The sequence below is a fragment of the Chroicocephalus ridibundus genome, chromosome 5 (genome assembly GCF_963924245.1).
Source record: "Chroicocephalus ridibundus chromosome 5, bChrRid1.1, whole genome shotgun sequence".
NCBI lineage: Eukaryota > Metazoa > Chordata > Aves > Charadriiformes > Laridae > Chroicocephalus > Chroicocephalus ridibundus.
This window is the reverse complement of record NC_086288.1, coordinates 71,067,550-71,095,430: the sequence shown is the minus strand read 5'-3', so window position 1 is coordinate 71,095,430 and position 27,881 is coordinate 71,067,550. Positions and strand designations below refer to the sequence as shown.

Below are 27,881 nucleotides of genomic sequence, written 5' to 3'. Positions count from 1 at the left end.
TTCAGCATCGACGTTTTCAACACCGAGTGGAATCACTAAGTGAAATCTGCAAAAGATAACCTACGTATGCATTTTTCTTAAGGCATGAATGACTTTTCTCAGCAAAACAGAACTACAGCTAAATACAATTTAATGTTAAAAAATATATATATTTACAACCTTTTTCCTTTAAATTGGGAACCATTATAATTTCCATGCTACCCAGTCCTGTTTCACCTATTCCAAAACCAGTTTAAGTATCATGTAACATTCCAAAATCATTACTAAAAACGCTAGTTTTTAAAAAAGATTATTTTAATAAAACACATGTACTTGCCTTTATACTAATTTCCTCGGAAAACTAAGTTACTGTAATACTTACACAGTTGAAACATGACTTTTGTATAATGAACCAAACGTCACAATACAGCAGCTGTTAAGACCAGAGCCAGTAAAACCGAAAATAAAATATTCTGACACTTCATGAAAGAAGCCATAGCATAAATGTTAACTGTGCTTCCATGCTTCAAAAATAAAACACTTGACTTTGCTTCAGTTGCAAAAAAAGTGCCAAAGTAATTTTTCTCTATTCTTTTAAATCCCCTATTTTTGCTAGAAATGCGACAAGGACAAAACCGGAAAATAAGTAATTTACAAAAAAGATCAACTGTGATCCAGCCAGAGAGCACACAAACCAACAAGAACCTCAGAAGTTGGACAGAGAGCAGCTGACAGGGATCAAAGACAGCCAACTACTGTACAGTATTTCCATTTAAACAAAAAGTAAATTAGTTACCCCACTAGAGCTTGTGCTCAAAACTCTAATTAAATACAGACACGTACTATATGATAAGCAAAGTATTTCAAGCAAAATTCTTCTGTACGTGAAAAGCCGTATGTGTCTAGTGTCACTGCCCAGTTAATGCATTAAAGCATTTCTACTGTAAGACATTTAATTTGGCTTTACTCAGTAGATGATGCTGTACAAGATGCAAGTAAGGTCAAAAACCTAATTCCCACATTTCCATCCTGAGCATTCAAATGAATGCTCTCAAAACACACTTAAGATGACTCAGAATCTAAGGATAAACAAAAATCATAATTAAATATTGGATCCCCAAAGTCAGTGAGCCACACTGCTATGAAGTGAAAAAGTGGATCTGAAGGAACTGCAAATGTTACTTGTCACACACATCGTTATGGAATTCTCTTGTCACAGTGAATAAAAAAAAAACTATTCAAAAGATACCTTTAGAAATCACATATTTCATTTATTATGTTAGCTAGAAAGTATCATTTCACTAATTGCTACCTATTTCTTAATGTATTGTCCCCAATCCACCACCGCAGCAATTCAGTTTCTGTCAGTCAGAAGTGCCAAACATGGAGTTTCCAACTCTAGATACACTTATCTATATGAAGTCAAAGACAATCCAGATCTTCTTACCAAGACATGATAGCAAGATCTTGCATCTTGAAGAGGGTGCTAGAGTTTTTCCTGCATTAAGTGCTCAATAAAGTTCTATTTTCGCTAGTCAAACAATACTAAGCAGAACCATTCTGCAAAAAGAAAAAAAAAAAAAACAACAACCCCAAGTCTCTTCGTCAACCTTCAATTCAACATAAAGAAATTTAAAAAAAAAAAAAGGGGGGGGGGGGGCACGACAGGGACAGATGGGGGACGGATACCACATAAAAGCCACTCTGAGAAGGGCAAGATTAAAAGGTAAGATTTATTTTGTTAACTGACAGACCAGACCAAGCTTTCTGGAATATGAATTTTAAAATTTCCCTTGTCGCTCAGCCTAAAAAATGTACAAAGAACATGAGTGTTTAGAGAAACCAGTTATACCTGGAGGTAACAAACTGAGAACACTGAGCAAATATTTTATTCTAAACTAATATTAAACAATAATTTTAGACGGTACTCTTAAAAACAACAGAAAAAATATTTTTAAATTAGGATTATATGTATTAGGTATCGCCTTTGAAATAAAACATTCCTAGGGAATTAAACACATTATTCATAGCAGCATGTTTCACACATCCACTGGAAATATCCTTACATAATTCTGATGGACTCAGAGGGGTTACACAAATAAATTTTACAGCTGTTACACAACAAGCGTCACACCTTCGTTCCACAAAGACTGGTTTATCCATAGGAATACGGAGGACCAGAGTCCAAAGTTTTCTCTCTTCCACAGGGAAAGCTTGCAAAGTAGGGATATTATCCAAAACCGAAAAAAGGCTTCTTTTACAGTAACTGTTACAAAAGTTAACGTGAGCAGCAGCCAATGAATTAGGGAAGTTAAATTACAGCCAGGTCACCTTCTGAAATGATCACAGCGTTTGCTGCATTTATATTGCAAGGAAAATCTTGAAAAAAGTCTTGAAATTACATATTTTGAAAAAAGTGTTTTTGAAGAAACGGAATAAAAAAAAAATAATACTTCCCGTGCTCAAATCTTGAAAATTAGCAAAGGGCCAATGGCGTAGCCAACACGTCAAGAAAGCGATTCAACATCTGGCTGCAACTGTGTGCTCCGGGAACACATTCTCCCCCTCCACCTCCCCGACTTCCACGCTGGGTTATGCAGCTCTGAGCTGTGCCTGCCTGACCCCCGCAGTCAGCCCACTACTCCAGGAATCTTATCCGCAAAAAATCTAAACAAACAAACCCTGCCAGCTCAGCGGTCTGAATCGGATCACCAAGGAGATGTAACACCAGAGAAGCAGAGTTAGAGCAAGAAACAGGAAAGGTCCTCCCAAAGTCGTCCCAAACTAGTCTCTTGTGGCAGCTGCAATGGTTCAATCAACCCAACCATTCCTCCAAGCCCCACTATGAGAAGAGTGACACATCACACGAAGCTACGCGCTCAACAGCTGGTGGTATGAGCTTTACATGAAGAAAGCCACCATTTTTCACCTGAATACAAGAGTTTCAAAGCACATGAATTGGTCTGAAAATATTTGGGGTTTTTTCCTGCAGAAAAAAAAATTATTTTTTATATATATAAAGTACCACACAGTTTATTGACCTGGGATCAGAAGAGGGAAAGCTGCTTGCTTCGTGAATACTGAAGAGAGATGTGCTGGAATGTTTGCTAAGCCTTTAAGAGGTGTACATCAAACAAGTGTGCATATTTTGTTGATTAAATTATTTTTCATGCAGATGTTAGCTTATCTTTAGCAAAGATTGAAGCAGTGGAAATTCCAAATAGCACTAAATACTTTGCAATAATTCAGAACGTAATAGCTAAAGAAAAAAAAAAAATCTGAGTAAAATAATTGCAAACCCAGAATCCGGAAAGAAATGCCAGAGCCAACCTAATATAATGGAATTTAAACCTTGGCTGCAGTTTATCATTAACACTTAAGTGTTAAAATCTGTGTTAGTCAATTAGTCATGATCATATAAAATTTAAAAGTAAAAAGCAAACAGTTTTAATAGAACTTTTAAAATAATATCGATTAAGATTTACACTATGGACCTGACAGTTATGGAAAGGCAAAATAAACAACAGCCATCTGGACTTGCTTCCATGACAAACTAGACAAAAATTGTTCTACACCCCCTCATTAAGACAAACATATGAAATAAAATGAACAAATAAAAAAAAAATCAATATATCTTAAATATAAGTAAATAATATGATACGGGTGAACTGAACTTGGATACTCTACCTTCGTATCTGAAGTGAAAAAACTTTAAAGGTCAAGTCCAATTTTTTTATTGGAGGGAATGATGTGTTGCCAAACTATTCAAATGAAACCATAAATGAATACCAAAAAAAAAAAAAAAAAAAAAAAAAAGAGTCATTATTCTGCCTATGCACTTACTCACACATAGACATGTACCTGCCTGAACAAAAACTTTAACTTAGTTCCTGCTGTCAAAATTACCACTTTAAAGCTTGGACAAAACACAGCTACAGAGTGCACTACAATCTACTAAAAATCCAGTGAAAAATAAACAATAGTACTAAAGCAGATCAGCAGCTGACTCCCAAATTTCCATTAAAACCTTCTAGATTATTTTTCTGAGCAAACAGAAAATCTATACGAAATCTCATAGTAACAGCAGGTCTAAAAATATTTAACTGAGACAGACATGACATATAAATGCTATAGATACAACTCTACTAAAAATTAAGTATGGAAGTAGTCATAGCAGTAGTTTTTATTATTGCTAAGACATATCTGACTTGGTACAACTATTGAGTGGGTAATTTTCTGTGGCCTTCTCAGAAAAAAATTAGACAGAAAACACATACTAGGCAGACTCATGCCTGAAAACTAAAATGGAATGTTTATGCTTTTACTTTTATTTAATTGGTTTCCTTGGTTTCAAATAATAGAACTGGAGAAAACTTGGAGTAGTACTAGAAACAATAGTTCAAAGTACTGTCCTTGTTAATTAGTTTTAAATAAACTTTACTTATCCAAAACAGGAATCATTTTATCTTCTATGAACTACACCATTTCATGCTCTGTAGTCTACTTACAGAATTATCCTAACAGTAAGACAATTTATATTGATTAATGAGCTTAGAAGTTCAGATCTGAAACCTACATTTGGTGAAAGCCTTATGTTCAGGAAGCAGAATTTCTATATCCATTACTAAATGCAGAAAACAAAAGAAAAGCGTGCATCAGTTTTGTTTTCATGTACACAAAAACATCACAACACCCCTAAAAACTGAGATTCCCCAACAGCATTACAGAGCAGCCAGGAGCTGGCCCTGTGTTCCGGTCAAAGATGGGATTAAGAATTCATTTCCGAAGTGGCTGTAGCTGAACAGTGACACCCTTTAGCAGGGGCAGCACCTGCAGAAGAGACTCTCCCAGTCCGCGATGCCAGAGCAAGCGTGCCGGCACGGGCAGGCAGAGAAGAACAGGCTGGGAAAGTTGGGTCTCCCTTGATTTGGTGGGGTTGAACATAGGGCATGGTTCAGAAAGTAAGGAAAATAGAAGTGAATTCCAGCCTGGACAGGAAGGACATGCAGTTAAATGGAAAGAGAAGTGGGATGATCCATCCCAGCCTGAGGAGCAGCAGGGCCAGCCATTAGAGATGAAGACATGGTGCTGCAGGAGGTTTCTCCTGCACGCGTGCACACACAGCCGCACCGAGCTCAGAGCTACTGCTGACGCCAGCGGTATCCAAAGCCACAGTCGCAAAGTTGTGTACATTTTCCAAACACAACAGCCTAAAATGTTCTGAAGCAAAACACAGAGCGATTTAAGCTATTAAACAAAAAACAAAACTTGAAAAAACCCAAACCCAAACAACAAAATGTGACACACTAAAAAACACTTAATTGCAAGGCAAACATTCACATTAAACTCTACCATTTTGTATTACCACGTGTAATCAGTCACTCGCTTTCTCTGCAACAAAGTATTTCAAAATTACTGCATCCTACGTGGCTAGGGAAAAGTATTAATCTTTTTTCCCCCATAGGAACAAATCCTTATCCTACCTCAGTATTTAAGTACCCTGATCTGAAGGCTTGTTTACAAAAAGAGCTGCAGTTTAAAGCTCGTTGAGAGTTTTAGAGCAATTTATGCAGGGCAAAAGTTGTGCAACTGTTACTTTAGTGTGAATGCATTTCCATTTACCTTAAATTGACTCTGAGCAAACAGGAGCTATGCTATACTAACGTACAGGATAAAACCCCTGCGCGCTGGCTCATGGGGGTTTTTAGGGTTTGTTTTGGTTTGACAGTGGGGGGCGGTGGTTTTGGTTGGGTGTTTTTTGTTTCGTTTTTTATAGAAAAGACCCAACACTGAGTATATTTCTGGTGCAAAATGTCCGTTCCTGTTGCTGCAAATACCACTTGAGTACCTACTAAATGTATTTGATAACTATTCCTAATGGAGATTCTTGCCAGAATATAATAAAGCTGGAGTGACCAGCCACAGGTGGAAAAGAATGAGTAAAAGCAGTGGATAATTAGAACTAATTTAAATCTATTTCTAAAGCATGTATTACCAAATCAAATAGCATTTCAGTGATTCCATGTTACTCAGACTGTGAACAGACATTCTTTCAGTCTACAATTCAAGAACACAGGAAATTGAGCTAGAAAGCATTTAATAGAGAAATAATTTTACACCCATTTGATGCAAAATGTTCATCCAGCCTAACTCTTACTCCACCATCAATTTAATTCCAAAAAGCGTCACTGAGTTATAGTTTTGCACTGTTGGCTGCTATGGCCTGAGAGTCATTTGCCAGCACTACTCTTAACTCCATGCCAGATTAGGTGTCATCTGTCATCTTACAAAGGGCATAAAGCTAATAAAAACTTTGTCTCTCATGCTCTAGCTAATTCAGCAGAAATGCAACCCTGTCAAGTACGCACTCCAGGGTATCGAGAACGGTGCAGATCCAGTATACATCACGATGGCTCTGCAGCAGCCCAGGACCAGCCATACCAGGCAAAACCCAAAAGTTATGGACACCCCAGCCCTGCCAGCAGCACAGCTCAGGGGTGCATTCCCTAACCCACTTCGGGCAAAAAAAAAAACCCAACCCTGCCAGTTTAGACTATTTAAGTGGCAAGAGCTAACCCAGACACATTTGACTGAGTGGATTAGAGAGCACTCCTACAAACCATTTCACCAGTTCAGCAAGGGAAGCAGTAATCTACAGCTAATGGGCAGTAATGAGCAGCTGCAGCAGACAGTCCCACAGTCTGTGCAGCCACACATCTGCATCAAGTGACACAGAAGCATGTGTCACACCAGCTGGTTCCCGAGGACAAGCTAAAGCCTTGTAGCTCTGACAATATATATATATTTTTATATATATACACAACTATATATACACACAAGGATATATATAAAAAACACTGAGCAAACTGGTAGCTATTTCTACCTCTTTATGAGCCCAAAGTAGAAATTCTGTTTAACCTCAGACCTACAGTTTTAAATAAAACAACTTAATTGGACAGTGTAAGAAAAACACTAGCACATTTAAAATAAGGGTTCTGCTTAAAGCCTTTGTTAGCAGCCTGCCTTATTGTAGAAGAAATAACCACACTATTAAACGCTCTAATATTTAAATTGGATACAAGAGTTGCACGTTTTCATGGGATGTACTGTACTTCCTCGTGCAATGCTTTCTGGCAAGCACAGGACAGACAAATTAAGCAAGCTTTCCTCTTCTGCTTGAAGACACAAACAAAACTAGGAAATAATGCTTTGAAAAAGCCTGAAGTCTTTGCTTTCAGTATCTCCAAAGTAAGGGGAATAAAAAGTAAAGAAAACACAGGATTAATAATTCACTTAAAGTTAGCACAAAAACTACTCAGAAACAAATTAAATTTAAATCAAGTGCTGCAATTACACAAATGAAATCTCATCCTGATACAAAAGAATGAAGGGAAGCTGTGAAAGGAAGACTGTTTACTTGCCCAACTCAACTTATTGCATGGCCTTGCACAGAGGACACATTTCCAATTATAGTTATCAGAGTTGCAAGAAACTTTTAAGAAAACATTTGCAACAGAAAAAAGGAAAATTGCTGTTTCTCATGTAACGTGAAAGGTGTATATTCAGCCTCAGAAAGTAAAACTGAGGCTGAGCAAAAGTGTATTAACGGAGTTTATATCATAAAAACAGGTAAGAATCTAAGAAGGACCAAAAAGAAAGCTCAAAAGAAATATTGAGTCAAGAAATAATCATAAGCCAACTTCTGTATGTGTAAAGATACACTATGAACACTTCTTGTTTCAGGCATTTAAATCAATGAGGAAAAAAATAACTGCTATGAAGCTACAAGTAATGAACTTAATTAATTTAGGAAAGCGTTCCTATTTAAAATAAAATATACACAAGGCCATGAACTGCAAAAAAAAAAAAAAAAAAGGGTATTGAGGTGGAAGATTCAGTCATTCCAAGGGACATTTTTAAAAAGAAGCCAGTAACAACTGAAGGCTGAGAAACAGTACTCTTCTTGTTTTCTACAGAGAAATTAAATTATAATTTAAGAAATCACCACATAGCCTTAACATCCTTTATGTGGGAGCACCGGAATATTTGTAACTGTAGCTTATGTGTGTGTATAATGAAGACCTGCACCTTTTTTTGGACAGGGCACATGACAAAAGGCACGAACAGAAGGCGTTTTCTAGAATAATTATGCTTCCATTTCCAACACGAGGCAGTTATTTGCACTTTAATGGCAGCCTTAACCACCAACACGTAACAATCCCTAAATATAAAGGTAAAATAAACCAGAACCCCTAAAGAAATTATATAACGTTACGAGTTAAAGCCTTTACCAGGCCATTTCTCTGATTTTGAGAAACACGGGAGGATCCAAGAAAACCCAGGCCTTACGCAGCGTTTCTGCCGGTAATTGCTTTCAGGACTCTGTCCAAAACTCGGACCGTCGCTCATTAACACGCCACCAAAGCTCCCACGTTCGTTATTATCTCTGCCATACGCAAGTTCTGCGGTCACGGAGGGTCTGGCTGGTTTCACGGGAGGTTGGTGCCGGGGATGACAGCCTCGCCTCGCCTCGCCTCGCCCCCCCGGCGGGCTGCGACGGGGCCTGTCACCGACCCCCCACCGCCACCCCACGCAGCTCTGGAACCCACCCCCCCCTCTTACCCCCACGGCGGGAACCTGCCCGCGAGACAAAGCTCCCCCAGAAACGGTGAGGTCCCCCCCTCACCCCCGCCGCGCCGCAGCTCAGCGGCCTTGCCCCGGTCTCTCCCCCCCACCCCCCCCCGCGGGGGTCCCCGCCGCCGGCGGGGCACGGTGCCGCGACCCGCGGGCCCCTCCCCCCCGCAATGCCTGCTGGGAGTTGTAGTCCCTCGGGCCCCCACGCCCACAGCCCCACGCCCGCAAGAGACTCCACCTCCCACAATGCCTCTCGGCCCCCGTTCCCCTTCACAGCCCGGTTCTCCCGCACCGGCCCAGCGGAATCCGCTACATCAGCCGCCGCCCTCCACACACGCACACACCCCCTCCCCGCTCCCGGGCAGGGAGGCCGCCCGCCCTCCCCCTCAGGCAGCCCCGGCTCCCCCGCCGCCAGAGCCGGCCGCGGCCTCCCCCGCTCGCAATAGCCAGGTCGGGGGAAACTGCGTCACACCCTCCCGGCGCCCCCGGCCCCCGCCGCTGCCGCTCCCCGACCCCCCACGGGCCGCCCCACCCCGACACCGGCCCCTCCCGCCACCACCGCCGGGAAAGCCCGCCGAGGGCCGCACCTCCCCCCCCCCAACGCCCGGTACCGCCTCTCTCCCTGCCGGATCCCCACCCGCAGGCCCGGCGCCCGCCACCGGCAGCCCCGACGGCGCGTTCGGCCGAGCCTCCTGCGTGAGGGGCAGGAGGAGCCGCCCCCACCCGGGCGGCGGAGAGGCCAGGCCGGTGGCGGCGGAGGCGGGGAGGGGGTTGCCGGTGGGTAGGTGGGCGGGCGGAAAGGTGCGGCCCGGCCCCGCCGCTACTCACTGACAGCGGCGGCATCCGAGTGCATTTTCGTGCAGCGCACACACCGCCCGGCCCGGCCCGGCTGCCGCTGCCCCGCTCCCAATCACGGAGCCCAAGCACAGACCCCTCCCGCCCCGCCCACCGGCCGCGCCCATTGGCTGGGCCTGCCCCGAGAGGCCACGCGTCCCGCTCTCCTACTGCGCGAAGCTCCTGCCATTCACCGTGGGCCTGCCCCGCTCTTCCTTCCGGCCTCCTATTGGCCCCAAGTCTGAGCCGACCCCGCCCCCCTCCGCTCTGACTGGGCTTTGCCGCTGCCAGTTTCTCCTGGCCTTGAAAGCGCGTGCAAGGGACACCACTTTGTGTCACCCGGGTCTCCGATTGGCTACGGAGGCCAAGGGCCGCGCCCACGCCCTGATTCGATTGGATGAGCGGAGCGGAGGGCGGGGGCCTCCGAGGATGGCCCGCCCTGAAGAGGGCGGGCGGCCGCGAGGGGAGCGCCTCGCTGCCGGCGGGCGGGCCCGGGGGTAGGCTTAGCCTTCCGGCCGCTCGGGCCCTTCGGCGCTGGCATCGGTCTCCCCGCCTCAGCCCTGAGGGGACAGTTGGCAGCCTCGGCCACCAGGTCAGCACCTCGCGTCCTGTCAGGGGTCAGAGCCCGCCCCGGCCCTGCTGGGTGGTGAGAAGGGGCTGCTGCGGCACTGCCTGTGGACAACGGGAATATTAAGACACAAATTACCAGTGGAAAAAAACAAACCGAAAAGACTTCCTCTAAGAGGTTAAGGTAAACGAAAGTCAAGGACTCAGAACTGAAGAAGTGCCAGATTTCAGGTATTTGTCTCTCTTTGGAGCAGAGCATTAGCACGCAGTCCCCAATTAACCCATCACACACCTGTTGTGGGGTTTTTATGACCCTCGCCTTACTGAACCAGACACAATGGGCAAGTGCAGCCCATTTGTTTTGCAGAGCAACATCTTATGTTTTCAACGGACTGTTTTACAGAGAAGACCGAGTCCATAAAAAAAGTGAATTTTCTCTTCAAAAGTCATGTACTAAGACCATGTCAGAGTAATGAAATACCTCATTATTTGAAATTCTCCTTGAAATTATTTCTGTAGAAATAATTTTTTCCTGCCTCTATCTCTGATCTCTTCCTGTTTGCGCCATCTTTTCTTTACCTTAGCAATTGCATATTTTACACTACCACCTTAAAAAAAAAATAGTAATTATATCCTAACGAAAAGCAGTACAAACTAGGTTTCACTTCTCTGGTAGTTCTAACATCCCACATGCCAGACATTCACATCCGCTCGTGTCATCCCAAACTCTTATACCCAATAGGGGCACCATTGAGTTGCAATTCATCTGATCTGTTCTAATTCTGGATTGAGAGGAACAATTCCTTTAGGGGTGCCTGTTTGTTCACATTGACCATAAAAAGCACGTAGACCGCCAGTTCAGAATAAAAACATATCCAAAAAGAAATCTTCTCCCATGCCTTACGTAGCTGTAGACTGACACAGATCTAAAGAATGGTGGCACAGAAAAACCCTGTCTGATTGTATCTGAAGTCAGAAAGGTTTGTATTTTTTTCCGCCCTATTTACAGTAGTCTAAAATGAAAGATGCTACTTGGCTTTACAAATCTTTCCTTAAGACTTCTTAGCTTCTTTAACTACCTCTATCCGTAAGTGTAAAGCAAATAACACTGTAGGTTTGACAAACAAATGTTCAAAATATTTTTGAATAATTGAATGCACAAGTATAATCTCTGACCCTTAAAAACTAGATTTGCAAAGAGATCCATAGGGAAACACAAAAGAGGCTTTGTTTTCTGCTTCTGCCTGCTAAGCAAGGGAAAGCATGCTTCAGCCAGAAAAGGCCTGCCCCAAGAGAACAAGGCCCATTACAACACGCACCTTCGTTCCAACCTCAAGAAGGTATAAATATCCCCTTTGTTACCACTAGTTGCAAACTCCTACCCAAGCCTCCAGGCTGGCAGAGGTTACCAAATCACACCTGTATTTTCCTTCTGAAGCCTGAGTTTACAGAACGCAAAAATACTTAATTTCACAGAGAGCACATCCATTGGGGCATGGTCGATCAAGCACTGTCTCAAGGACAGAGACAGTTTAAGCAGTTCCAGTATTAGCCTCTTAATCCCAGCCCTCCTGGCATCCTTTCTTTTGTGCCAATGCAACCACTCATAAGGTAGATCAAAGGGCAAGACTTCCCTCAACACCCCCTAAAAGCCTAAAACAAAACAAAAAAACCTCAAGATTCTTTTTGGTTTTGTTCATTTGTTTGTTTGTTTTTTCCAGACAGATGAATATCCTGATCTGGCTCACTATACATATATGCAAATGCTCCTATCAACACTCAAGAGAGGAATAATAAACCAAGAACTGGAGAGGGGCAGGAAATGCATCAGCCAGTTTGCACGCTGCTAGAGCAAACTTAAAACTGTAGACATTATTATTATTTTTTTTTCTAAGGAGAAAGATTGTCATTGTTTGCATTGTTTTTCTTAATTGATAGCTAAAATGGCAAACATAAAAAAACCACCGTAGACTGGGAAAAATACAGGCTAACATGAGAAAGAGGAACCATTTACTTAATCTACTTTACTATCAGAAACATAGTGTAGAAGCATCTTTGAGAAAGAGGATCCCCTCTGTTTCCAAAGGGTATCAGACCCCAAATTGCTAAAGCCACTGCATCTCTGAAATACCTTTGTTCATCTTTCTTTGCTTAGAAAAAAGCTTGAAAGTTAATTTTAAGCACCAGAATCACAAATTTGGCATTATGTACTTTACAAGTCAGAGGAGGAAGAGAATTCTATTGAAAATAAAAACATTAGCAAAGCAGAATTTGCTGAACATTAACAAAGCAGATAAAACAGCAACAAAGCAGATAAAACAACAACAAAGCACAGTACAAGGCATTGTAAGAAAAGAAACAAATTGTCCACCAGAAGCCCTGCAATAGCAGTTCTAAATAATTTGCAGATATGAAAAAGTAACTGATACCCAAGTCAATACAAACAGCTTTATGTAATGCTTGTGAAAAGATTTGTCACCAGACACCTCAACTATGCGTTATTCTTGCCTGGTACCAGCAGAAGGCTTCTGATCAGGGATAAAAGAGGACCTCAGGTGGCAGAAAGTAGCAGCTGCAGATTATCTAACTGCTTTCAAACCACTCCTCATTAAGTAATTCAGGTCATTTTAATTGCCCTGTCGCACAGACTCGTACTGTGCTCCCTGTTTAAGTAAAAAGGTTTGGTTTGTTACACTTGCTCCACAGATGTATGACATTAACCCTGAGGGCTCTTTTGTAACACACTGCAAACAAATGTAATTTTACATACACGAGAAAATATACATGTTTCAGGGCTGTTGGTAGCTCATATTTAAATTGGATTTATAGGTTTTTTTCAGCTTCAGTTTGAAATTTAAAAAAAATATCTGCTTAATTCATAATTAGGAAGCTCTAGGCAGCCGAGCTTAAGGGAGCAGCTCAGAATTTCTGCCTGAACCCTGGAGGTGCATCAAAACAACCAGCACCTTTGTCTGGGGACATGAAGCTCCCTCACTGTCAGTAGAGGACCCTGACCTTTTTTGGTGTTCTGTTTCAGTGAGACATGGGGGAGCTGGTCACATAAACTGCACCCAACTTTTTTCAGTAACATCAACTCCAGTTCAAAACCACAGGCTTTGCCCCACTTTTGTTTAATAAGCTTGTTGCTGCAACACCCTTTTTGAACGGGAAATACAAATTTCAGGTCCTTCTTAGCCCAAGAGGTTTGACTGCAGTTCCCACGTTTCAGAGTGCTCTGTGACAACACCAGAGCCACTACTCCTGAAGCCGAGCTTACAATACACGTAGAAATGCCTGAGTCAAGGCTCCAAAGCAGGAATATATGTAAGAGAAGAGCTGAGTCTCCACCCTGCTGAAGAATCCAGTACAATTACTCTCAGAAGTTGCTCTCTTACATGTTACCGTGTCCTTTCTTATTCTGAGATACACACTGGGAGACTCCTGTTGTACTGTTGTCTCTTCCTGCACGTTCCTAGAAACTTTAACTGACCTGCACAGAATGTCAGAGAGGATGGAATCAGGAGTACAACAGAATACATATTTAGAAGGGGGTTTTATAAATATACACACACACACACACACACGCGCGCGCGCGTATAAAATCTAGACTTTTTACTGCCAGGAAAAGTTCAAAACTTCAGAAAATAATGTCTATTTTACACATTTTATCTTTTCATGCTGTCTCTGAATGCATAGTTAAAGATATCCACAAACTTTTTCTTCCATAACATACCATCTTATGAAAGCCGAGATGAAGAGAGCATGATTAGAAAACAACAAGATTAGTCACATGCCCCTGCAGTAGGACCTGTTCTAGCACATTTCTTTCATAGTTTGAAACACAGTGATTGCAACTGAGATGTATTGCACATTTTTCTAAACCGGGCAGATAAAAGGCAAATTTAAGGACAAATAATGCGTAGTTTTAGCTTTGGAATTCTAACCACAGTAGTAGAAGCAGTATACAAACAGACTGTGGTCAGAGGTTTTTTTTTTTAGTCATTCTGACAAAATAATGCAAATGTCAACAAATACTGGCTAATCATAACATTTGCATCGTGTTTTCTGATATTAGGCATTATGAGGTATGGACACACCAACATTAAATTACACATGCTACTCAGAAGAGTTCAAAGTTCAGATTTTGTCAATGTCTACATAAACATTTCTAATGGGGCAAACATTTCTAAATTAAGTGTGAAAAATCCATCCAAAAATCCATCCAAGTATGCTCATAGACTTTGAAGACTAAACACAGAGGTGACATACAGTCTGATCTGTTATGCAAGTCATGCTTTGGGGCCTGACTTCTTGAAAAATACCCTGATTCTATTTTTTACTTGCTAAAAAAGTAAGGGGATTTCAAGCTTTTTATGTTTATGAGTATCATTTCCTGCATCTCACATGAATAAACTACTCCCATTACAAGGTATTTGCCGAGTCAGCCTGTGGAGAATGTTAAGTAATGCGGCAAGTTAATGTTATGTTTTGTACAGGCTATGGAAAGGCAAACCTGTGGCTGGATGTGCGTCAGAGCTTGCATGAGAGCATGCTGCAAAGAAGTGAGGATACTCAGAGCCACTGTGCAATGCTGGTGCCAGTGCCTGCTGCTGTTGCAGGCTGGGAGAAGGGAGAGATCAGGGCTACTGGTGTTTGCAGAAGAAAACTGCTGAAAGTGCAAGAAAGTCACTCTCATCACTCCAAAACCTAATGTGTCTTGTCCTGCTGCAGAGTCAAACAAGAAAAAATTTAGAGGATTTCAAATCCTACGTAAAGGATATCCAAACCAGAATGTTTAATTAGACTTCTTTGGGCTTGTAAAGACAAACACAGCACCTTTAGGTGGTAAGTAACACTGACTGGTTAAGCATAATTAACAAATTCAGGCTTTCTAATACCATCTGAGATGGAAGTTGCGATGGCTACGTGTTCTTCAAGTGCCTTTCAAAATCCTGGGTCCACAAAGATCAGTGGAGTGTTTCACCCTCAGAAACACAGTCCTAACAACAAGGGAGGACCAGGATAAAGTGACAAGGTTGGTGATGGCAGCAGTTATAGACCAAGAAACCCTGGGTAAAGGCACATCCTGTATTTGTTTACATAGAGACACATGCTGTATTTGTTTATGTAGAGAAACCATAAAATTGAGTATGGTCAAGAGGTTCTTAAAAGCACATGGTGGAGAATGAGAGGGAGGAAAAAAAAACCCTCACCTTTTTCCTGCAATGTGCCCTATTCCTTTCAGTTACAGTATGGTTTTGGTATTACTGGAAAGACATGCAGTACTAATACATCACAAATGTGGTTTCCAAGTTGAGAGGGTTATTTAAATAAACCATCTAACGTGTTTCTCACAAGTATGAAACTTCCTTTGGCCAACACTGAAAATGTCCTCGCTGTTTAAGAGAAGTTCTGTACATACACCGAAGGATCAGGGGTTAAATATAAAAGACATTGCCAAGAGATGCTGAGAAAACCCGTCTTACATTGTGTTACATGTGTGTGTGTTACATAGTAGGTAATTCACTGACTAGGCCAAAAAAAGCCCCGTTTCTATTTAGTCCCACTAAAAAGTGTAGTACTAGCAAAGGAACAATTCATTTTTCTGTTTTATTACAGTTAATTTTAAATAAAAATTAAAAACAACTTTTCCCCTTTCTCAGAAACCTTGTCTTGTTGAGCATGATTGTTTTTAATTCTTCTGTAGCGTGTTCACATAAGTGTCTCATAACAATAACTATTCAGAGGTACTTCACTCTTCCCTTTGTAAAAGCATTGCAGTTGTCTAATGTCATGTTAAAAAAAGTCTGTAAGAGTCACTGCCTTTTCTCCAATATCATGAACGTTATCATTTGCAAATTAGTCTGATAAAACTCATTTAAGAATACAATGTGGAACAGTAGAAGATGTAAATACTGTTTCAGTGAGTCAAAAATATACACACTTCAAACATATAGTTACAGCATATCTCCCAATTAAAAACCACACTTTTTAATTCCCATTTTGAAAAACCTAAGGCTAAATTTTCATTGCACTAGCACAGGACTACAAACTGCAGCATATATCATCAGGTTACCTACACTACCACATTATTATTTTTTTTTGCCTCAGTCATCAAAAAAGTATGGAAGTCAGCTGAAACTCCTTGCTCATGATTGTTCCAATGAGCTCCCAGGAGAGGAAGGGGGTCATACCTGGACCCTAAAGAAAAGGTGGACACTCTGAAACAGCACAACATATGATACCTTTAAAAAAGTTGAAGTTATTGCCAAAACAAGTCCCCACCTTTGCTTTGCTGTGTACCAAGCTGGTATTTGGCCCAGGTAGATACCAGTTTATCAAAATGGATTCGTCTTCCCGCTCTCACAGTGATGACAACTCATTAAAGGAAAGAGTCACCAACTATTACACAGACATTCACAGCTTTACGCAGCATGGGAGTTGCTCATCCTTAAACAATGTCGTCTTTTTGGCTGCCAACTCAGTTTCAAGCAACAAACCTTTCTTGTTGGTCCCAATGACGTGTTATTTTCTCATTCTAATTTGTCTGTTTAAAATATTTAGGAGTGCTCATATGAAAGTGATGAATATGCTCATAATTATGTCCATCTTTATAAGATCCAAACCTAAGAAAAATATTCAATAAAGCAAAACCATTACAACATGATTTAACCCATGCAATTAAATCATACACTTACCACAGTATCATTAACACTTCTTCTGAATGTTCTGGGTAGTTTATTTCAGAAACACAACCCTACTTAGATATGAATCACAATCTATGTACACTGTCTAACTAGAGGTCTTTGAGTATAATGGAGACGTTTAATTACACTCATTGGATTAATGCCATAGGCACTCTGTAAATGGAACTCCAGCTGACGAAGGTGAGCAGAGCATTTATCTAATAAAATCCTATGCTCTTAAGTTTTTTCTTCCGACTTTAGTGGAGACAGAATTTAAGCCCCCGTAGTTTTAAATACTCAACCCTATTGTTAATATTGCACATCTTTCTTCTGAAAATTATGGTGAAAATGGTAATTTTTCATGCCATATTTAAATCTAAAAGTTTTGACTACTCACTATTATGGTCAACAGATTTGCAAAAGTAAAATATAGTACTTATTCAAAATATTTGTGCCAAATAGCATTTAAAAGCAGTGCCATTGCACTTCAAAGGAACTGTAGTTAATTGGAAAAACACACTTATTCCTAAAGAGTATAATTTTTTTTCTGCTTAAAGGCAGACGTAAAAAAAATTAGGACAAGAAAAATATCCGTTGCTGAAATCAGCTGAGAAAAATCTGAAGTGAATGCTAACTTTAGGCAAGTTTCATCATGTGGAAAAGACTGAGCAAGCTCCTGCTTAGACAGGAAGCCAGTGACTGAATGGTAAATAAAAAGTGAGTAAGCTCAACTGTCAGGTGTATATAAGAAATGAATATATTCTGTATTATGCCAGTCAGAAGTAGTAAATACAGCACTGCTGGAAATTGTCTGCAGCAACATCTATCTCAAACTTCATGACTCTTCCACTGATACTCAGCATAGAATAAGTACCTTTCTCCATATTTCTCTTCCTTATGCAATGCCAGTGGAAAAGTGACAGCATTCTAGAAATAAATAACTTTTTATGTAAAAATCTAGCCCTTTTTTCTTCTTGACATATGTAACATACTGCCTCAGGCATTCTCCGTAATTTTTGCTCCAGTTATATAGTAAGTTTTAAAATGCTTAGGCAAAGAGTATTTAATGTATATATTGTATCTTGTGTTCTAAGTAACAGTGTATTAAGACCCCGATCCTCAAAAGTGCTGAGAAACGTGGGAGCTCTCTCATCATCTTTAGAATGAGTCACTACAGCACTTGGCAAACATCCCTATCAAACAATCTCAGAAATTAATCACCAGGGTGAAATACGCATTATCTTCAATTTATGCTACAACACAGCGGACTGATTTTCCCAAGGCACATGCCAAGTTGGTAGAAAAACTGGAATTACAAATCAGAAGTTCTTGACTCCTAATCTTTTGCTCACTTTGGTACTGACCAAAGTGCATTTTAAGAACACTTTAAGGTGCACTTAAGAACAGGTGCACTTTAAGAACAATTTTGTTCTGAGACTTCTCTTTTACCAGATGTCACATACATCATCCCTTAATTTCTTACGAGACACACTGACCTGGGATTGAAATGGATGTCCTCAGGAACTTGGCTGGGATCAGTGACAATTCTGTCATTGTCAACATAGCTATCCAAGTGATCGGGGATCCTAAATTTGGCCATCTGGACTTCTGAATCACTTAAACCAGCATGAGATATGCGGGCATAGCCCAACCTATCAGATACAAGAAGAGTTAGTTTGAAGAAATAGCTCAAGGCAATTTCATGACATTCTTAATTCATGTCTCTTTTTTCCAAGAGTTATTATTTAGCCTATCAACATAACTTTCCATTTTTGTGAATCTTGCCTTCAAAAAACTAAAAGCGCTGTATAAACACAAGCGTCATAACACAATGTCAGAAACAGAAAAACAGAGAAAGCATAAGTGTTTGACAACAAAAATAAGTTCTAGATCTAGAAACTTATTTTTAAAATTACAGTTTTAGAATATGCATACTGGTATAAACTCGCCAACGTTTTTCACTGAAGAGATTTTGAAATTCAAGAAAGGAACTGAAGCATCAATGGAATGAGTAATGAGAAAAATTAGATTGCAAATGGGGGTTTTGTTGCCTTCCCCCCCCCCACTTAGTACTGTTACTTAAGACAGCTATGTAATTTAATGGTTTTACTCCTGTGAACACTGCAGAATTGCAGTTTATTCAGCATAAGTTGAATTCCATTCTGCTACATACATCACCAAGGGAATGATTTACAAGCAACTTGGTATTAAAAAGATATGGAATGCATAGGTCCCAGCAGAGGAAATCGCTTCAATATAGGCTTATGCAGTTAAAGTTTCCACTAAATCCAGCATAAAGCTTCGCTGGATTAGATCAGCATTTTGCTTCAACAAACCCTACAATCATAGTTCAAAATTTGTATCTTCTGTGTTACACACAAATTAGGGCTTAGCCTTCACATTTTAGAATGAAACTGCAAAGCCAGAGATTTGGAAAAAAGTAGTTTTATGTTACTAAAGCAGATTAGATCTGAAGGCTTTTGACACAGAAGGATGAAACCTGTAATACCGTCTTTGTAAATTATATTCAGAAATACACCAATTCATCCTGAGATTGATGTTTCACATTACTTCATTATATATCTAACTGTCTATACACAATTGTTTAGGGATATAAGACTCTTCCACAATTACCTACAGAAGGGTGTAAAACTGATCGTCATAAAGATATTTAAAATCAATGAATAAATGATCCACTTTAACACACCTTATTACTCCGCGATACATAATATAGCTACACCATCTGTCATGATCTGTACTGTCAATATCCTACAAGTGGAAGGAAAAAATAAAAAGTCAAACAAATAAGGCAAGCTTTCCTTATGCATAGGCTTTAAATCAGTAACAGAACCAACATGTAAATCTGCTGCAGAAAAATGTTTTGCCTAGAACATCGTAATAATTTACAAAGGAAAAAAACAACACTGTTAGACAAATCAGACAACTTTTGACATCTGACAGAAAACCAAACTGCAGAACTCAGTTTTAATACAAAAGAATCATAGAATTAGAGGCTGGAAGGGATGCCTGGAGGACACTTGTTCCCAATCCCATGCTCCAAGTAACTTCAAGCAGGTTGCAACCAACTTTTTAATATCTCCAAGGATGGAGGTTTCACAACTTCTCTGGGCCCCTGTTCTAGAGCTTGATAACCCTAACTGTGATTCTATTTTTTTTTTTCTTCTGTTATCTAATTGACATTTCCCTTGTGGCAACCTCTGTCCATCGCCTCTTGTCCTTTCACTATTTAACTGCACCTTCTCTATAACATGTCAGCCAGTTGAAGACTATTTAAAAATGTGTATGTATTTTCTTATATGTCTAAGTTACCAATTTGAAATATTAAGCCGAATGTTGCAAATGTATATTATCTCTAACTGCTAAAAGAAGCATTACATAAAAGTAAAACATACAAGTTTTGCATTACCTGCACGTTTCCATTTTTTATTAATTCAGTATAATCTCTGGATCCAGGAGCTGAAGTGATGTATCCTAGAAATACCACTTGCTTAGAGCTAGTCTTCAATAGGTTTGAAACAGCTATAGCCTGGAGTTTTCTGTCCAAGTCCTCTCTGAAAGAAATGGAAAAGACTTTAACCTATATAGATTTTAGCTCAGAATCTTTGTGCTATAACATAGCAAACCACAAACGAATCTGACATCTTTTTTATTGCTCAGTATTTAGAGAGTATGAAAGTTTATACAAAGCTCAAAGATTCAAAATGTTCACTATGTTCAATGAAATCCACATGGTTGTGGTAGATGTAATTAGGGTTCTCTTTCTAACCATTATAGGAACAACTTTTTCTATTACTGTTTTGTTTTTAATACTGATCTCATCACTAAGAAATGTGAATATAAGTGCTTTGGTTATCTGAGGCTTTGTCTCAGCCTGCACTTGAAATTTAATTGTGCATAACAAAGAGCTCACATGCTAACAAAACTTTTATGATAGACCAATTGTGGTAAATATAGTCTTAAAGTCTGGGTCACATAATTTATGAAATAGAACTTAAGAGTTAAGTCATCCCGTTAACACTACTTATTGACATTTGGCAGGTATTCTGCATCTCTTGAACAAGACTTACACAACAGTTCTGACATGACCAGAAGTGATAGCATAAGTGGAGCCTGGTAAAATACTGTATTGGATCCCAATCCCTGTCCTTGGATTTGTCATAACATAATGTAAAGGCAGTTCTCTTTCTACAGTTCTTCATGTTAATAACTTTAAACAGTTGTGCAAAGTATGTTCCCTTCTATATTTTGGTAGACTGGGCTAAATACAATTGAGACAGGGAGCTGACTGTGGAATCTGTAACCCCAAAAGACGACAAGAATTTAAATGGTGCGATGCTTTCTAAATAGCAGTACTTCTGACCAAAGCAAATGCATTAGGGAGAAAGAGCACACAGACAGGAGACAAAAACCCCCAACCATTTAAAGAGAAGCCAGCTCAGATAGCTGCTCTTTCCAGAATTACACCTCTACATAAGATAGGTTCTTTTAAATGACACAGGCATTGTTGTATTCCCACATTTAAAAAACAGTCTTTAAACAAAATCCCTAGTTATCCAGTATTCTATAGTTTATGTCATCCTAAGCAGCAGATGAAAAAAGATGAATAACAAGCAGTTGTGCGTGCCATTTAATTATAAATTCATTCACCTCAAAACACAATCCAATTTGCACTTGTTCTCCATGTGTCTCTTCCTATTTTCTCCTTCATCTTTATCTCATCTCTCTGTGAGGGGGGAATACAGTGCTATTTTCTTCTACTTGGTCAAACAGTTTCTCAGAGAGGCAAGTCTAATCATCTGTGTGAGGCACAAAATGAAGTTCCTTTCTAGAGTTCAAATTGGGAGTGGTTTCTGACAACTGAATGTGTTCAGTAAAAGGGACATCTATAAACAATTTGCATGCTTGGAGCACAGCTTCTACCCAGGGGAAGAAATGGGGAAGCTCAGTATGGGATAATGAGAATTCCTACTGCTTTCTGAGCAGCTTGTTTGTGTATTATATTCTGCACCCAATCGATAAATTTGCCTCTCCATGAATTACAATAAATATTTTTAAAAGTTCAAGTCTTACTGCGTAACCACAAACATACTAGATATTGCATCAAATAAAACAGAAAATACAGCTACATGAAGCATCATAAAACTGTACCTTATTAATATTCATTACACAAAAGTAATCAAGACATTGTTTTAAAGTAAGGAACTGAAAGATATACCTTAATCTTTCCCATCACATATTTCAGTTGCTGGTATAATTCTTCCTTAGAATATCAGATTTGATATTTACACTTTCATATAGTCAGAAAGACACTGAATGGGTATTTTTGTTGCTGTTTCAATACCGTCTTGGAGGTTTCAGAAATGCTCCTTTTTTTTTTTTTTAATAAACACCAGTTGTCCATTAATGCTATCTTTAACTATAACTATCTGCTCTCGTTGTGGAATATAATAGATCTATTCCATATGGAGAAAGTCAGAAGGATGATATCCTACACTGAGGTGTACCTGTAGCCCTATTACTTCTTGTGGTTTTGCAGATTTGTGGGTTTACTATATATGTCTAGTAACTCAGATATTAGGTTCAGCTGAGTTTTGCATGACACATTTGTCCCTTTTAAAAAACGCTTCAAAATTTTAAACCAGTAGCTGTGTCATAGTATTTCCTCCAGTGTGCCTTGTTAGAACCAGTATTACAGCAGCACATTTTAAAAGGTACAAAAGAAATCCCAGAAGGTCACAAATTGCAAGTATTTTACATGGCTTTGCACTACATATGTAACAATAAATAAAATACACACTCTTCATTTCCAAAGTGGGCGACAACAAAATCAACCAGTTTCCCTGTGAAGTTGACAGTCATGGAGATGGCAGGTGCAATCTCTCCCTCTGGAGACGGAAGGAGGTGATGGGTAGATTTTACAATCGGATACCTTGACAGCGCCATAATCCTACATGAGAAGAGGGAAACAGTTACATTTTGTAGTTCACAGGCCTCACAACTGTGAACTAAGCAGATAAACGTGACCAGAAGACTAATGGTCACTGAACTCAAACCATCAGACCAGAACACAAACCATTTCTAGCGGATTTTTCTGAATTTAGAAGGTTTGCCTTTAGAATATTACTTAAGTACATGTCTGAAAATGAATTATCAAATTCATTCCTACACTAAGAAATACCATTCCATATATATGAATTCTTACACTGAGCCTTTCAAAATCTGCATCCTCAGACAAGACAGAATTTTACAATACCATTAATTAAAATGTATTTTATTAGAAGTAGAAGCAGGTAGAAATAAATTTTTAAAGTTGCAGATTTCTCATTCTCTCAGCTTGTGTTTGGAATCAACCTTAAAACCATTTTGCATCAGGTTTTTCAAAATGTTTCATGAAGATAATTTCTGATAACGACTTTTCTGCCACATTCTGCATCACTTAAAGACACGGGCTCTGGAAAAGGAATGTTACTAAATTCCCCTCACATATCCCAAACATTAAATAGCTGTTGCAACATCACTAGGAAGTTCCATCTGCCACAGAGATCTGCATATCCCCCTGAAAAAAAAGCCACTATTTTCCAGAGGACAAAGATATTCAAAGACAAGCAACTAGTAGTTGGTCAAGCATTAAAATAAAATCAGACACAAAAAAAATCTGGTAAAATAGACATGTATCTTTCTATGCTCATTTCCCGCTACAGGACTCAAGCTGGCTTTAATGAATTCAAAATTTCTAATAACTCCAGGTGCTCTTACATTTCCCAACTTCTATCACAATTTTAAGACTGAAATCTAAAGTTCTCATAGCCCAAAACAAAACAATGAGAAAAGTGAAATCAGATATAGTACTTAGAATGCCAAATTTCCAAATCTGTAGATTAAGGGGCAGGATGCCATTCTCTGCATCACCAAGGCCAAAGTAGTTTACAGGGGCGGGCACCAAAACCTGATTAGTTTTAACAACGAGAAAACTTCATCTGCATTGCACTGTAATGCTAGGCAACCAAAGCATGTTCTTAAAGACAAGCTCCAACAAGTGATTACAGTGATTGTTATTCCAACTATTCTTTGCCCATGTTCTAATGGAGTTAGTATTGGACAGTGTATTTACACTTACTTACTGTAACTGTGCGTGTAAAGATGACTCACCCCCAAGTGTGATCTCTTGTGCTTGGACCAAAGTCTGTGTAAAATCCTAGTCTTTCTCCTAGCCACATTGTTGGATCATTGTTCCCAATGAACGGTTTAGAAGCATCACTCTCTATAATAGTGATAAAATCTGCACCTAAAACGGGCAAGAAAAAAGAAAATCCTTCCCAGTTTATAACTGTGACCTATAAATGTGATTTATAAATGGCTACATAATGTCATCATTTCTCTCTTGATTACACAGGGATGGACACAACCCCTTCAGGAGTCAATCAGGGCAAATCTTATGCTGGCAACAGTCATGCCCAAACTTTCAGTCATTGTAGGCTACACAGCCTCTGATGGAGAGATACTCAGGGTCTGGGTGCCATGGCTCCTCCCTGGTACATAACCAGACACACGAGACTGCACAGCACAGCTGGCCTGCACATACCTAGTGTAGACCATTTCAAAACCATTAGATATAACGTGCATACACAGATTAACAACCAATAGCGAGTCTACTGCTTTCAACTTGATCAACAAGCACTATGCAGCACATCTGCGTTTACCTTCATCTACCAAATATTATTCTGCTCCAAAGGGTCCTGTGCAAGAGGAAGCAGGCTGCTGCTGCCAAAACAATTAATCACCCCATAGCAAGCTAGCGTCAGCCTCCAGGCATGATAACAGGAGGGTTCCCAGCTCTACTGAATTGTTGGCCATCCTCAGCCACCTCACTTTCTCAGGGCACTGTGGTCCCTCCCTGTTTACATGCTGAGGTGTGGTTTTGTCAGGGGAACATGCCAGGTTCCCCTGTATTTTAGCTGCAGTATACAGAAGAGCTATGCGATCCCTGAAGGAACTGGCAGCTAAGAAAGACTTGCCCATGCCTGAAGGAAGGTGGGAGTCTGCAAGCCGGCCACAGGCTGGCTGAACCATCCAGGCTTAGCTTGAGCAGCAAGCCGGTACGGCTGCAGCAGCAAGAAGTGCTCCCTTCTCACCGTGGTTATGCCCCCCTTGGAGTGCTCTCCGACTCTGGAAGACAGATCGAGTCACAGCTTCATCTGCAAGCCCTTCTATAAGGAATTAAGGCTGCTCCATTCAGCACCACTGTTACCACAAGATCTTTTGCTTTTCAAATGTCTTATTTAGCAGTATGAAAGCCACGTTAGCAGGGAGTTAGAGTACTTTTAAGGGGATTCCCTTCTACATCATTAGCATACGTGCTGGCCACAGAAACAATAACTGAAACCATTGAGAGGGGTTGATGTTTCCCTTCAGGGCACACAGGAGTTACAGTCACAAAAGCCATTACATGTTGCATCTTCACTATTCCAACTGAGAGAAGATGAGCCCAAGGCACGCACACCACCACACCTTTAAAGATAACCCCTACACTGAAGAAGTTAGCCACTCTTTTTTCTATCGCTCTCACTTTAGCAAACAAATAGTTTAAGAATCTCCAGCTTAACTCTGAATGCCTTAATGCATTTCCTGGAAATGTTAATGTGGTATTTTATATAATATACATGTAACGTAAAACTCCAGAATACTGTTTCCAGCAATCAGGAATTAAGATTTATTCATTTATGGTTTAGAATTTCCTGCCTTTTGACTTAGCAATTGCTTCTTTTAGAAGCGATACCATAAAGAAATGCTCAACGGACATAACCAGGTAATCACTTTTTCTAATATTCATTAATTTAAACTACAGATACCAGAAATAAATGCATTCATTACAGTTCATAAATAAATATGCAAAGATTAAGTAAGTACCCAGACATAAGCCATGAGCTATGGAATCACATATGTACAAGAATGCCCCAACTTTCTATTCATCAAATGTGTAGTGAGACAGCCTACAGAGCTCAGCCCTCTGAACCTTTGGTCATGGGACAATGGAGTGAGTGATGGATGAACCAGCCTGTTCCCTCTTAATTAACTCCTGGGCATCTCTGCCACAAAATCAAGGCTTGCACAGCAGCACCTGTGCCAGCACCTTCCCACTACTTGGGTCTGTCAAGCCCAAGCTGCTCAGCAAAGCCATGTGGTGCATTCACACCATAAGAGGAGAGGAGGACATCAAGTGCTGGAACGGCAGCATGGATGCTTCCTTGTCTCCTCAGCTGCTTTAAATCCTAAAGCAGCGGCGCCCAGTCTTCCCTATCTCATGGGTATCACAGAAAACAACACTTACAAGCACCACTGGTCAATTCCTTTCAATGCACCCTGCAGCAGCACTAATCTTTGGTCCAAATTCTTCATTTCCTATAGGTAATTTTCCAACCAAAATCCTGTCCGTGAGCAACAGGTCAGACACCCTTCTTTACAGTAAAAACATGACAACTCAACCAAGCTACAATCACTGTTTTTCTTTTATAAATTGCTCGGTCTCAGTGATGGAAACGGACTGGTCTGTTTCTCCTCTGTACATGTTGTTTAGGGCATTTTAATTTCAGACGTTTTAGGAATTATATAACGCTAGTTTTAGTTTACATCTAAAAACACAGAGAAGTTATAAAACAGTAAATTTGATCTAAAGGGATATTTATTATTTTATTCATGCAAATAATTTGTCTATAGAGAAGTAACTCATCATCAGTATGAGAAAAAAATCCAAATAAGAAGCGAAGTGTTTCCTCCAACCAGAAATCTCTTTAAAATACATTAAAAAAATTGTCACCTCTGCAAATGGATTTTTAACTGAAGTGATTGTATTGGAACACTTCACAAATTCAGGAAAAAGCCACTAGACACAGGTGCTTGTGTTAATGCAAGAATGGACTCAGTTATCTATCTGTCTATTCAGATGAACCCTCTCAAATATAAATGAAGTAGAAAAAAATGTTACCTGTCTGATTAAGCAAATTAGCTGATCCTTCCAAATTAGACCATCCTTCATTGTCATATCCAAATCTAAAAGGCCAGATCATAGCAGAGAAGTCTCTTTTTGGAACCTCAAAAAAATAAATGTAAAAAAAGTCAAGTACAGTTTGACTTTTATATATTATAGCTTTGCAGTCAACAACATCAGATACATGGTGCCATAAAAGACAAGGAAGAAGAGATGTTTTAACCAATATATTTTCCTAATAAATCTGTCAGGATTACAAAAGACTTTAGCTATTCTTGAGAAAAATCTGCTGTTAACAAGAGGAGAAAAGCCATCATAGTTAAAATGAATTTGTAAAAGTAAATGAACATGAAAGAGATTACAAATTTTTTCATCTTTCTGAGAGGAACTACCCACTTTTTTCCACACTATAAGGTACTACAAACCTTGATGAGGTCTAAAAAGAAAGCCAGCCATATATGTCTGTGTGTATGTGTGAATACGCACATGCGTGCAGGTGTGTACACAAACACACACAATTTCTACTTAGCTGTCATCACCTTTTCTGCATCTTTTCCTGCATTTGTCATCAGTGATTTCTCTAACAAAAAAATTACCAACAGGAATACATGTCAAGAGCAAGTTTCAGAAGACTATTTCTGAACTGCCACCAAAAAAGAAAAGTCTGATTCATAAGTGCACGACATCCCGGTCTCCAAGCTGATAAAATATGGGTTTGATGGACTGACAATTCAGTGGATAAAGAACTGGCTTGACGGCCGCACCTAAAGAGTTGGCTGTCAATGGATCCATGTCCAAGCAGAGGCCAGTGACAAGTGGAGTCCCTCACGGATCAGTACTGGGACTGGTCTCGTTTAACATCTTTGTCAGTGACATGGACAGTGGCATAGAGTGCACCCTCAGCCAGTTTGCCAACGACACCAAGCTGTGTGGGGCAGCTGACATGCTGTAGGGAAGGGATGCCATCCAGAGGGACCTTGACAGGCTGGAGAGGTGGGCCCATGCCAACCTCATGAAGTCCAACAAGACCAAATGCAAGGTCCTCCATCTGGGTCAGGGCAATCCCAAGCACCGATATAGGCTGGGCAGTGACTGGCTTGAAAGCAGCCCTGAAGACAAGGACTTGGGGGTGCTTGTAGATGAGAGGCTCAACATGAGCCATCAGTGTGCACTAG

At 40.1% G+C, this 27,881-nt stretch overlaps 2 protein-coding genes across 16 annotated transcripts in view; both read right to left on the bottom strand.

Moving 5' to 3' along the window:
• The window catches only part of DCUN1D4 (defective in cullin neddylation 1 domain containing 4), a 41,993-nt gene extending 32,447 nt beyond the window's left edge, over nt 1-9,546 (bottom strand). For 5 of the 14 annotated variants that reach the window (XM_063335145.1, XM_063335143.1, XM_063335148.1 and 2 more), the window contains exons 1-2: nt 9,442-9,536; nt 1,427-1,539 (exon numbers count right to left, since the gene is read on the bottom strand). Coding sequence is in view for 3 of the 14 variants with exons in the window: in XM_063335137.1 (XP_063191207.1) it covers nt 8,271-8,388 (118 nt within the window). In the remaining 11 variants the exon portion in view is untranslated. Of the gene's footprint in view, nt 1-1,426; nt 1,540-3,666; nt 3,741-8,270; nt 8,548-9,441 lie in introns of those variants that run through there. The other 9 variants (XM_063335138.1, XM_063335139.1, XM_063335142.1 and 6 more) reach the window with 8 other exon arrangements.
• Nucleotides 9,547-15,835: 6,289 nt separating this feature from the next.
• Nucleotides 15,836-27,881, bottom strand: part of CWH43 (cell wall biogenesis 43 C-terminal homolog) — a 29,927-nt gene continuing 17,881 nt past the window's right edge. For both annotated transcript variants that reach the window (XM_063336175.1, XM_063336176.1), the window contains 7 exons: nt 26,704-26,809; nt 23,871-24,006; nt 22,519-22,668; nt 20,128-20,272; nt 19,408-19,469; nt 18,197-18,352; nt 15,836-16,640 (listed from right to left, as the gene is read on the bottom strand). In XM_063336175.1, the coding sequence (XP_063192245.1) occupies nt 16,553-16,640; nt 18,197-18,352; nt 19,408-19,469; nt 20,128-20,272; nt 22,519-22,668; nt 23,871-24,006; nt 26,704-26,809 (843 nt within the window). In that variant the 3' untranslated portion in view covers nt 15,836-16,552. The remainder of the gene's footprint in view (nt 16,641-18,196; nt 18,353-19,407; nt 19,470-20,127; nt 20,273-22,518; nt 22,669-23,870; nt 24,007-26,703; nt 26,810-27,881) is intronic.